The 13,371-nt window shown below is 41.1% G+C and overlaps 1 protein-coding gene across 1 annotated transcript in view; it reads left to right on the forward strand.

Annotated features, from left to right (window-relative positions):
* The window catches only part of Sycp2l (synaptonemal complex protein 2 like), a 64,080-nt gene that overhangs the window by 41,553 nt on the left and 9,156 nt on the right, over positions 1-13,371 (forward strand). The window contains 7 exon segments of the mRNA XM_035441728.1: positions 1,745-1,871; positions 2,434-2,528; positions 3,699-3,748; positions 6,327-6,342; positions 8,733-8,804; positions 8,957-9,026; positions 12,933-13,007. Coding sequence (XP_035297619.1) covers positions 1,745-1,871; positions 2,434-2,528; positions 3,699-3,748; positions 6,327-6,342; positions 8,733-8,804; positions 8,957-9,026; positions 12,933-13,007 — 505 coding nt within the window.

Here is a 13,371-nt window from a genome sequence, read left to right on the forward strand (position 1 = left end):
ACAGCCACCTAAAAATTAACTGCTCAGAGACTTAATATATATTTATAATTGTTTGGCCATTGACTTAGGCATCTTACTGGCTAGCTCTCTGTTAATTATTAACCCATTTCTATTAATCTGTGTATCACCAAGTGTTCTTGGCTTACCGGTGATGCCAGGATCTCTTGACTCTCTGGCAGCTACATGACATTTCTTCTTCAGTCTTCCTTCCCCACGCCTCTTTGTTCAGAATTCCTACCTACCTAAATTCTGCCTGCCCATTGGCCAAAACAGCTTTAATTGTCAACCAATAAGAGAAACATATAGTCCCAGCATAGAGAGGACATCCCCCATCAGGACACCAGTGCCCTGCCAAGGAAGTCTTATTAGCTGAATGTCTTCCTTCTCTTGGTAGTTGTTTTTAGTGTCTTGTCAAATCACACACACACATACACACATACACACATACACACACACACACACACACACACACACACACACACACCAGAGTATGTTGCCAGTTCATCATAGTTTGATGGAATCCCAAGGGTACCCCATCTGCTTTTGCAGAAATAGGATGCCATTAGTACTCCAGCCCCAGGACCACCTGTTTCATTCTTTAGGAAGAAATAGGCTAAACCTATGAGTCAGGATTAATATGGTGTCCCTTGGTGCCTGGGGCAGCTAGTTCCAGTACCCTGCTTGGATACCAAAATCTGTAGATGGTCATATGCTTCCTAAAATAGTACAGTATTTCCACATGACCTATGCATCCCTCCTGTAGACGTGAAATCACCATTACATGGCTTAAAATACCCAATGCAATACAATGCACATAGTTGCTGTGCTGTATTGTTTAAAAGATAAAAACCAGAAAATGGTCTGTATATGTTTGGTGTAGTTATATTACTTTCCTGAATAGTTTTGACCCATAGTTTGTTGAATTTGTGGATGGGGAAAAACCGTGGATCTGGACAGCTATGTTTAACTTTTTTATTGAATAGTTCAGCCCAGAATAAGGAGTTATTAGTTGTAGATGGGCCAAAAGAAGATATTCAAGTAAATGCAACTTTGGTTTTAATTAAGCCCAAAGAAACACCACAGACTCAAACCTGCTAAATGGAAACTATAAAATGAGCAAGAATTCTCTGCTGGCTTTTCAGTGAGGGTGTCAGATTGACTTTTTTCCACTCTTACTGTCAGATTACAAGGAAGTATTTTGGGACCAGGATTAGAAAATATTTCCTGTTAAGGGGAAGAGAAGTATTGTGTTCCTTGAAACCATAGATTCACCACAGCAGCATACTATCTGTGCCTCTCCAGTCAGAAAACTGCCTTAGACTGGAAAGGAATGTTCCTACTGGGTATTTATTTATAAGAACTGGCAGTGAGCTGCAGCTTGTCAACCGCCACTTAAGGTCAGCAGAGTGACCAGGATGGCTTGGTAGGAGCTGGACCCTGCCCCAAGTTTCTGATTGGGTAACTTGTATGTGAGAGTTGAAGATGTGCATTTCTGTTGAGTTCCTCTGTTGCTGGTCATCTGGCCTGAACCACACTGAGGACCACCAGGTTGTAGGTACCAGTTATGGTTTTGCTTCAGTGTTCTTCCAGTTTGGGGATGTTAGGATTTTATGTTTGCTGTTGCTTAATGCAGCAAATCCAATACCCAGTCTTCTTAAAGGATATTGAAAATATGCTGGGAGTTTTTTATTGTTATTTTTGAGTGTTATGAATATTAGCATTTAACAAGACTATTATGTTTTAGGCTAAGCTAACACCAGTATGGAAACGCATCTCTGGGCGAAGTGATACCACTCTTCCAAAGTTTTCTGATGTAAAACTGCAAGGTAGTTCTGTGCTTTTAACTCCCGAGGCATCTACACGGAAAATAGGTACTTGATTTTCAGTTAATTCATATTATAAAAAGTATATTTGGGGATAATGGTTTAAAAGAAACTAATTTTTGACTTTGTAAAATTATTTGTGTGTGTGTGTGTGTGTGTGTGTGTGTGTGTGTGTGTGTGTGTGTGTGTGTGTTTGCTGGGGGTGGTGGGGGCTGCGTGTGTGTGACAGTGTCCATGTGGAAGTCAGATGACAGCTTGCAGGGATTGGTTAACTCCTTCCATGTGGGTTCCGGGGATTAAACTCAAGTCCTCAGTCTTCTCAGACAGAAAGTGCCTTCATCCACTAAACTCTGTCCCTGGCACAATCTGTGAACAAATGATGGTGCCATGATCTTCCTATTTGCTGTTTCCATTAGCTGAGGGTGGAAGATACTGCGTTTTAACTTTGTTTTGATTCTTGAACTCGGCTTGTACATGAGACTCTGGGACTCCTCTTAAAGACAGGGTAACTCAAATGGTGACCAGCAGAAAGGATCTCTAAACATTTAAAAGGGAGTAAATAGTTATGAAGAGTAAATGGTTTTGCTTTTTGACCCTGTGTCTGTGTCAGTTGTTAAACTCTACAATCACAGAACAAAGGCAGCCACAAATAAGAAGCAGCAATCAAACTTCTCAATGAGGAAAGGTACAGGACTTGATGGAATTGTGAATAAATTGTACCTAGCATTTAAAGAAGTCACAACAGAATTTCTCAAACTCCACAAACCGGAGATAACAGTCTGAAATACACCTCATGAAGCCTATAGCTTTTCAGTTATCCAAGCTAATGAGGGAATGGGGAAAAAAGGTTACATGTGAATATCCCTAGAGAACACAGATGCAACACTCCACTGGTGTGCTGGCTAGTTTTCATGTCAGCTCGACATAGTCTAGGGTGGTGTGGGAAGAGGGACCCTCAGTTGAGAAAATGCCTCCATCAGTTTGTCTGTAGGTAAGTCTATAGAGAATTTTCTTGAGTAATGATTGTGAGCAGGACCCCAGATTACTGTGGGCGGTGTCAATGCTGGGCAGGTTGTCCTGAATAGTGTGAAAGAGCAGACTGAAGCCCTGAGGAACAAACCAAAGTGTTCCTCCATTGCTTCTGCTCCAGTTCCTGCCTCCATGTTCCTGCCTGGTGTTCCTGCCCTGATTTTCTTCCTGCCTTGACTTCCGTCGCTAATGCCCTGTGATGTGAAAATGGAAACCCCTTTTTCTTTCCAAGTTGCTTTTGGTCACGGTGTTGTGTTATAGCAATGGAAACACCAAGACAACTAGTAAACTGATTTCAGTGGCACATTAAAAACATTGTACATCATAATCAAGTGAGATTTATCCCTGGAATTCATGGATTGTTCAACTGATGAAAACTTGATAATGACATTCACCACAATAACAAAATTGGGATAAAAGTCATAATTTCAATAGATTTGGAAGAATAATGGAGAAAGTCTACATCCTTTCATGATTTGAAAACCACTCAAAAATTAGACATATATATATAGGATATACCTCAACATATTAAAGGCTATGTATTAAAAGCGTATATCTCATATTAAGGGATAAAAATGTTTTGTCAAAGATCTAGAAGAAGCTGGCAAGATGCCCACTCCACCATTCAATTCAGTACAGTTCTAGAAGCCCTCACCAGAAAAATCAACAAGACAGAAATAAAAGGAATGCTCGAAGCTATCACTTGAAAGAAAGAGAAATCCCAAAAATATTACCCCAAACGGTTAGAATTAATGAACTAATTCATTAAAATTAGACAAAAAACCAATATATAAAAATTATTGTGCCTTTCCCTGGTGAAATAAGATTCAAAATGTCTGAATGAAGAGGCTCAGAACAGAACCCAGCTCTTCCACAAAGAAGACATGAAGTAATGGGTACCCTGAACCACAGAAGGTGAGCACTGTGGCTGAGGGTACAGGGTAAATTGCCCCTGACCTAGGAGATCCAGGTGCTTGCCCTCTAGGATAAGAGGGTGTTGCCAGGTGTGTGGGGGCTGTGCCAAGGCAGTAAAATGGTTCCTATCACGGCTCCCTCAACCTGTACTGAGACCAGGCACCCAATACTGACAGGGTATGGATAGGACACCTAGGTTCCCTGCTGCCATGTGTACAGCAGCTTGGACTCCTTTGATTCCAGCTAAAAACCCTGTGGCTGGATGGATATGCATAAAGGAACTTTGCCTAGCCCTGGCTGTAGTCTCACTATTGGGCATGTAGTCTCGAGGAAGGAAGGACAGCAATGTTTCTGCTACCCATCAACACAGATTCTGCCGCCGCCATCATCAGCCCCACGCTGCTCCCAGGACCTAGTGTGAGCGCCAGTTCATGCCATAACCTGTCTCTGGGTATCACCTTGGCCCATACCACTGACTGTTACTGAGGCACCTCTTGCGGTTTTTTTATTTAATGGGCCGTCTCCTTCATCTTAAGCATTTCTGTTCTTCAAAGTTTCGATCTTTTTGCTAAATCTTCTCTCTCTTTTGGATTTTGATCTCCAACTCATTAGCTGTCAGAATCACTTCAGAGACTGTCTTGCCAAGGTCTTGGATTGGATAGATTTTCTTCATCTGATTGGCTTCTGTTCATGATCATCAATTCTTTTAAAAAGTAAAACTCCAAATTCTTTCTCAGACACACCAGCTGTCTCAGGAGTTTTGGACTCCCCTATATGGGTTATTCGGGTGGGGATGGCTCATGGGTGTTGGGTATGTCATTCTTGACAACAGACTTTTTGAAGGAACACTACGTCATCAAAGTCAGGAGAAGAGTAAAAATATGTTGAAACAAATGAAAGGAGAAATACAAACATAGCAAGTCTTGTGAAATGCAGCAAAAGTAGCATTAAGAGGGGAGTGTGGGGACTGGAGAGATGGCTCAGAAGTTAAGGGCACACTTGCTGTTCTTGCTGAGGACAGAGGTTCATTCTCAGCATCCACATGGTGGCTCGAAGTCATCCTTAATTTCAGTTTCAGGGCATCTGGCACCCTCTTCTGGCCTCTGTGGGAATCGGGCATGAACACAGTGCACATACATGTAGCCAACACACACACACACACACCTTTTTTTTTTTTTTAAAGCAGAAGCCTATACCAATTAGTGTTTAGTTTTTTAAAAAAATGTTTAAGGTAGCCTAAATGCATCTCAATCAAAGAATATAAAAAAAACCCAAACTCACAATGGACAGATAGGGCAGAGATAATCACAATAGAAAAGAGAAAGTAAGGCAGTGAAAGTTGTACTTTAAAAAGATAAAACAGCTACACTACCAACAGCAGAATGAGACACTGATATAATTGGTGATGGTGGGTACATTGTAATTAATACCACAGAAATACACAGGTTATTTCAGATAATTATAAAAAAACTATATCAACAAATCAGAGCCTTAAAAGAAATGAACAAATCTCTGGACACACATTCTGCCAAAGCTGATCCACGAGGACATAAAATAACATGGAACCAGATGGAACCAGAGCATTAACAAACAGTTACCTTCGACTAAAAGGAACCGGGCAGCTCAACTGCTGCATTTTTACTAATTTTTAAAAGAATAATGAAAACCCTCAAATTATTCCATAAAGCTAAACATAGAAAGCATTTATTTTTAATTCCTTAAAAATAACTAGTGTGTGTATGAATGAGGGTGCCAGAGACCGACATCCGGTGTCTTTTTCAATTGCTCCTTACCTTAGTTGGTGTGTGCACATGCAGGCCAGAGAAGAACTGTTTGGTGCTAGTCCTTGCCCTCTCACTCTTTAGACACGGGTTTCTTGCCTGGCCCGTGAGTTTCTGAGAGTCTCCTGCCTCCTCTCTTTCCCACGGGCACAATGAGTTTACAGATGTTTGTGCTATTGCATCTCCCTTTCCCAGGTTTGTGCTATAACAGATGCTTGTACTCCTGCGTGTGCCTTCGGTGTAGTGGCTAGGATCCAGACTTGGGTCTCCGGGCTTGCATGGCATAAGTACTTTAACTCACTGAGCCACCATCTTGACCTGCTGCCAGAATTGGTAATAGCATTGCCCTGTTACCACAAACTGCAGCACAGAATACCTGATGATTGTATGTGAGTTCTTAACAATACACTGGCAAGCCACATTAATTCGATATATCAAAAATATTTTTCACCATTATAAAGTTGGTTTCACAGCCAAACATTAGGCAGAACTTAGAGAATCCTGCAGAAGAGGAAGAGAAAGGACTGTGGGAGCCAGAGGGGTCAAGGATACCACAAGAACCCCCCCCCAAAAAAATCAGCTAACCTGGGCTCATAGGGGCTCACAGAGACTGAGCCAACAGCCAGGGAGCCTACAAGAGTGTGACCTAGTTCCTTTGCACATATGTTATGGTTGTGTAGCTTGGTCTTCTGGTGGAACTCCTAAAAAATGGGAGAGGAGGCTGTGTCTGACTCTTTTGACTGTTTTGGGGACCCCTGCCCCCCGTTGCCTCATCCAGCCTGAATATGAGGGAGGTGCCCAGTCTTATTGCAATTTGATATGTCATGTTTGGTTGATATCCCTGGGAGGAGGGAAGGTTTCAAACTGCAGTCAGAATGTAATATGAGAGAAGAATTAAAAAATACACTACTAAGAAAATAAAGGTGGTTTCATCCTAGAGATGCAAAATTTGAGAATGATTCAGGGGAGAAAAGGTGTGTGATGGATTTAGCCACCCAGGAAATGAGTATCAATGAGTGGCTGGGATTATAGGCCAGTGAGAGAGCATTTGAATGATGTGTGCTAAGTCGATCTTTAGCACAAAAACAAACAAATCTGACTATAACAAGAAATCAGCTTGCCAAAGTTGTGACAACTTATTTTAAAATACCGTTGGTAAGGGTATGGGCAATGGCAGCTCTTACATAGCAAACTAGTGCAGCTATGACAGAGACCAGTCTGAGGCTCCTTACAGAACAAAGAATAGACTTACCATATGGTGCAACTGCCCCATTTCTGTGAATGCAGTCAAAGGGAATGAAATCAGCACCCCAGGGAAACCTCCAGGATGAGGCTTAAATATGAGCTAAAATATGGGATCAGCCCAGGTGCTCCTACACAGAAAGATGCACAGGTAGCAAAAATGGAGCATTTATATGAAATGTATTATCAAGCCATAGAGAGGAATGGCATCTTGCCTTTTGCATCAAAATGGATGGAACATGGGGGATTTGTGTGAAACAAGCCAAACATAGACCAGAACTGTGTGTCCTTTCTCATTTGTAGAAGCTAAATTCTTCTTGACAGTAGAAGCTAGACTACTAGAAGTTGAGAGTATGGGGTTGGGGTGGGGAAGGCTGACAAAGTGGTTGGCTTTAGTCGGTGCATGTTATTTGATTTGTAGAAACATCACACTCTGTTAATATGTATAATTCTTGCTAATTTTAAAATCTGCCATGTCCTCTATGCTAGCAGAGAGTTACCTGAAACAAGATGCAGAGGATGACCCCATTTATAATAGGAAAATAATAGGAATAACTTAAACAAGAAAGTGGGAGTTCTGGGTACTGAAGAAGGAAGAGAGAAGGAAGGTGTTTGAAGAAGGTATGAACACACGGAAGGCTCTCTTGTCTCCTGGACTGGAAGAACTGATGTTTTAAGACTATCCAAAGTAATTTGCAGTTTATATGCAGTCCTTGTCAACATTCTAAATACATTCCTCACCGAAATAGAAAAATCAAATCTAAAAACTGGCAAATTGTTGATATTTAGTACCTGTAAGAAACTTGCAGTTTCAGTGTGAAAAAGAATTAAAAATGGACGAAACATCCAAATGCCCACCAAATCTAAGAAAAGGTGCTGGGTGTTGTAAGATGGTGGAACAACTTAAATGTCTCCTAGTGAGTGGGAAGCTGACAAAAACTGTGGTGGGCATATGATTGCAGCCCATGGTCTTTAAAAAGGAAGTCTTGCCTTTTGTGGAAAAGGTGCGTCTACAGGATATTTTACCACAGGAAATGAGGCCAATGGAGAGATGCTGTTGTATGATCTTTACCCACGTATGAAATCTAAAAATTTCAAAACCACAGAAGCAGAAAATAAGATGATGTTTACCACATGGGATGCGAATCGGAGATCTCCAAGCATGCAAGTCTTACATTTCTAGATGACCAATTTCTGCAGGTGATGAATGATGTGTTAAATTAATTTGGATGAAACTAGTAAACAAAGAAGACCCTAAAAGAGACAAACTTTGTCCTCTGGAGAAGGGGAAAGGGTCACCATCCCCTGAGCAAATTGAGAGCATGGGAAGAGGGGGAGAGGGAGCTATGAGAGTGAGAAGGGAAGAAAAGGAAGGATGCAGAAGTCATGAGGGAGCAGAAATTTTGAGTCAGGTGTAGATTAGAAGAAAGGACATATGATAGGTAGGATTTTAGTGGGGGGGTGGTAGGGGAGGAAGGGAGGGAGAAGGGAACTGGGATCGTTATGTAATTCAATCTTGTTTGTAATTCAAATATATAAAAAATAAAAATAAATAAAAAAATAATTTGGATGTAATAATCAACAAATGATGTATGGGCATATCAAGTCATCACACACAAGAGAGTAGTGAAATAAAGGAGGCAACTTAAGTTAGAGGAGAGAGAAGCAAGGTTGGGTGGAGTCCTTGTCCATGTTCTTAGGGCCAGATGGGCAGCTACTGAGCCAGCCAATCAAGCCGAGGGAACTGAGTGTCCATTTTATCTATGGACCTACACACCCTACAACTACACATGCCCTGAGAGCCAAGGAACTTGTGTTTAGGAATGTTCCTCATCATCTAATGATGAGATACGGCATAGAGAACAGTCACACAATGCTATTTATTTGTCTGTGTTTCTTGTTCTAATTACTCACTGGGAATTGTTTTCTCTACTATTCAGAGCTTCGAAGTCTTCATCCACTGGGCAGTCTCTCTCCGTTAGAGCACCCAGAATTTGAAGAAAACGTACCTCAGGTACCATTTATTACTCATTAAAATTTCTAGAATTAAGATTATATTCGCATAAAACAATTGTTTATTCTGTTGACAGGATGCTACAGTACCATTTTCTTCTTTTACAATTATGTATATGTACCAATTATATGTGTCTGTATTTTGTGTTTTAGATTGGGAACCGAGAGACGTTCATGGAAAACATTAGCTTCAAACACAAGCTAGAAAACTCAGAACACACAGGTGGTTAAGTAATTCATTTTTTAAAAACAGAATAAAAGTGAAATTAATCTGGGCCATTTTTTAGACTACACAAGTGAAAAATTACTTTGCACATGTTCCTTTCGTACGTGTTTTTTTTTTAAACTTTTTATTTAAATTAGAAACAATCTTATTTTACATATCAATCCCAGTTTCCTTTCCCTCCCATCCTCCCATGCTCCCTCCCCAACCCCCCATCCCATACCCCATCCACTCCCCAGGGAGGGTGAGGCCTTCCATGGGGGACCATCAGAGTCTGTCACATCATTTGCGGCAGGGCCTAGGCCTTCCCCTGTGTATCTAGACTGAGAGAGTATCCCTCCATGGGAAATGGGCTCCCAAAGTCCATTCATCCCCATTTTTTTTAAAGTGCTGATATTGTTTGATTTCATGATCTAATTCCTCTACTTTATCTTCAGGTCTCAACATTTTCTTTTCTGCTTGACCCTTTCTACCAATCAGGATTTGCCCTGAAATTTCTGCTTGAGTAATTGAATTTTTCAATTCCAACTTCATGGCAGCTTGAATTTTCTTCAGTATTTTTTTTTTGATGTCACTTTTTAAATTCTTATTTGTCCTTGTGATTTCATTCAGCATGTTTTCTTGGGCTTTAAGCAGGAGTTTCCTCCTTTTCTAAGTTCATCTGCATGTTGTTCTCCTCTTTAAACTCCTTGGATTCTTTTTTTTTCACGTTCCATATCATTGGGTTCATCTAAGTAATTCTCCTTGGCAAAGATTTCTCTATTTCTTTGTCCTGAGGAGAGTCATGTCCTGACCTCTCGCGGTTTGTGTTTTGTGATCTAACCTGGACATGTGATCTAACCTATTTCACTGGTTGTACAACTGACCAACCTGTGTTGAGTAGAAGGTTTTACTATTGTCTAGGACTGGTTGAGTTCAGGTATGGTATGAAGAGCTTGTAGGTCAACCCTTCTGGTGTTTGGTCTTGACTTTTGCCTGGAAAGATTGGGTTGATTCCAATTCACTGGTAACCAAAAAACAGGTGACTGTGGCTCCCAGCTGGGTCTGAGCATAGAAAGGTTATGATATGATGTACCAGGTCTGGGGATGACTTACTGATAGAATAAGTGAGTGGCTCTTCCTGGTGAGTCAGGGTGATGTGCCTGGCTGTTGTAAAGGTGGGTGCTACTAATGCTCAGCCTAGGAGTGTTGGGGTGGTGTTGGCAGGCACCTGAGGCACTTACCTTGTGGCTTCACTCCTGTGCTATTCCAGATGGTTCTGTGTGGTGTGTAACGACAACTCTTTACACATGAGTTCCGCCATCACATTAGGGCCCCCAAATAACACACAGAGTCTTACATTAGTTACAGTGCTGCTGGCCAATGACTAGAATTTCTTATTTGCTAGTCAGTCTTAATTATCAACCATAACTACTAATCTATATATTTTTATAAGGACTTATCTTATGGAAGATATCATGCATCCTCTCTTCCCCAGGATCACATGGCGACTCTCCTCTTTACTACATTTCCCAGAATCCTCCTTGACTCCTAGCCCCACCTAACTTGCTTCCCGATTGGCCAACAGTGCTTTATTTATCAAAACCAATAAGACAAACATATACATAGAAGGACATCCCCCATCAGTAGGGGTCTGAGAAAATTTCCTGGCAAGTTTTCCCTCCTGTGAGAGAGGTGGTCTGGCAAAGTCACCCAGCTGGTGTATATTCCTGCACAATTCTGGATGGGCTGGCAGAGTTGTGTGGGGTCTACCATGTTTTCTTTAGTTAATTCATCCCTTGACGAACACATAGGTTCATTCCATAACTTGATTATTTTGAATGATGCCTTTACCAGGTGTCTTGGTAGTAGGCAGACTTAGATTCCTTTGGGTATAGACCCAGGAATAGTATAGCTGTGTTGTATGGTAGTTCTGTTCTTAATGTTTTGAGGACTCTTCATACTGATGTCCACAGTAATTGCACTAAATACATTCCTACAAATACTGCACAATAACACCACTCCATCCTTGCAGTATCTGTTGTTCAAATGATGACTGAGGTGAGATAGAATTTCAGTGTGTCTTTATTTGCATTTCTCTGATGTCTAAAGCTAACACATATTTTTTTCATGTTTACTAACCATTTATGCTTACCTTTTGAAAACCATCTCCCCAATTCCTTTGTTAATTTATTGAATGGATTATTTGTATATGTTTTAGAGTTCTTTATTTTTTTCTAAATTCTTGTCCCCTGTTGGATATAGCTGGAAACGATATTCTCTTACTCTGTAGGTTGTCTCTTCATTCTTTTAGTTGTTCCCTTTGCAATGTAAAAGCTTTCAAATTTTATGCCATCTCATTTTTTAATTCTTACCATGATTTTGTAGGCAACTGGAGTCCTTTTAGAAAGTTCTTGCCTATATCTAGATCTCAAAGTACTTCCCTTGTGTTTTTCTCCTGCAGTTTTAGAGATTCAGATCGTATAGTGACATCAAGCTGACTTTTGTAGAGAGTGAGAATTAAGGATCTGGGTTCACCCTTTTATATGTGTGCTTCCCCCAACCCCTCACAAGCACCATTTGTTGAAGAGGTACTAAAAACCACCTACAGATTCAATGTGGTCTCCATCACACTCTCCGCAACACTCCCCATAGAAGTGTCTGTATGTGGTGGGGGACCTTAAAGTTCATAAGAATGAATGCATAAAAGACCCAAATCACCAAAGCATCCCAAACAGGCAGAGCAAAGCTGAAGGCATCACAGTACCTGACTTCAAATAATTCTGCACAGTATCAAAAACAACATGTTACTGACACAGAAACACAGAGCTCAATGGAAAGAATGGAGGATTCACAGCTACAGCTGTCTGGAAATACGAAAATATGTTTGCTGTCCACTGTTGTGGCTTTATTTGGAACACTATGTTTAGCAAGTCTGTCCATACCTTGTGAAGCAGAGAATCCCTACATGTATCTGAGCTCATCAAAGGGATGTCTGTGGCCAAGTCCTCCTTCAGGCATCAGTAGACACCAGTGCATGGTCCACTCACCCCAAAACAAGCAATTAGTAATGAGGAGGAAATGAGGGTCACTCATGTTGTATCCAAGTTAAATATTAACTGGCAAAAAGAAGTCTACAGTCAGTGATAGTGCAATAATTAAATAACTGTGGGGGTATCTGCCCCCAAATGGGACACCTACAGCACAGCTTTTACACCTAAGACTCGGGGAACATCGCAGAAGTAAAGGTGGAAATGTTTTAAGAGTCTGAGGACCAGGACTAACACTGTGTGACAGTTTCTTCTAGACAGGACAGGGATGTTTCTCCCATGAACTTGTGACTACATAGCTGCCTGCACAAAGACCTGCAAAGACCACACCAATTGACACACCATCATAGATGCAGAATACCTCACAAGACACACCCTAAATGAAGAGCTACTGGAAGCCAATGGCTGCTGAGGGAGAGAGAAATAATTGTTTTTTCCTTTAGGGTTGAGACCCTAATCTCAAGGAGTCAGCCCTAAATGAAAGAAAATAAATGCAGTACTAATTGGACTCAGTAGGAAGTTTGTGTGTGTGTGTGTGTGTGTGTGTGTGTGTGTGTGTGTGTGTGTGTGTGAGAGAGAGAGAGAGAGAGAGAGAGAGAGAGAGAGAGAGAGAGAGAGAGGGGGTGCATGTATGTGTTTTTTTGTGTGTGTTTGTATGTTTGTGTTTGTGTGTATGTGTATGTCTATAGAGGTTATGATTCTAAGAGGGGGCACAAGAAGAGTTGGGTGGGGCGAGGGTTGTGAAAAGACCCAAATCAACACAGAGCAGTGCAGATACAGTGGGGCACATATGTGAGATGCTCAAAGAGGACAAGATGCATTGGAAAAGAAAGGAATGTACACACAAGAGTTTCACTACAGTGCTGCTTATGTTTAGAGATACCAGATGGAGGTGTTGCTGCCCCAAAGCAATCAAGATTAGAAGATGCTCCAGGATCCCCCGCTCTGACAGGTAACTTTATGCACCCAGCCAGCAGCTGAGGAGGGATGATTGATGTGTCTGTTCTTAAGGTACCATTGTGTATTACAAGAGCTACATTCTAAGATCACCAGGGTTACTGCAGCCTATGTGGTAAGCATTTTGTTTTTTCTGAGATGAACAAATTGTTACACAAATTCTAGATAAAAGCAATCAGCCTCCTCTTCTATCATTTTGATGTCTGCACTGTAGCACTCCTTTAAAATCTGCAGGTTCTAAAATTAGAGGCTTCTGCTTAGCTGATAGTTACTATATTTTTGTGCACACATAATTTATAATCTAAGAGAGTGACCTGGCATGTGTATGTGAGCTTGGCCACCTTTCTGGGTGAATATAG

The sequence above is a fragment of the Cricetulus griseus genome, chromosome 3 (assembly GCF_003668045.3).
Source record: "Cricetulus griseus strain 17A/GY chromosome 3, alternate assembly CriGri-PICRH-1.0, whole genome shotgun sequence".
NCBI lineage: Eukaryota > Metazoa > Chordata > Mammalia > Rodentia > Cricetidae > Cricetulus > Cricetulus griseus.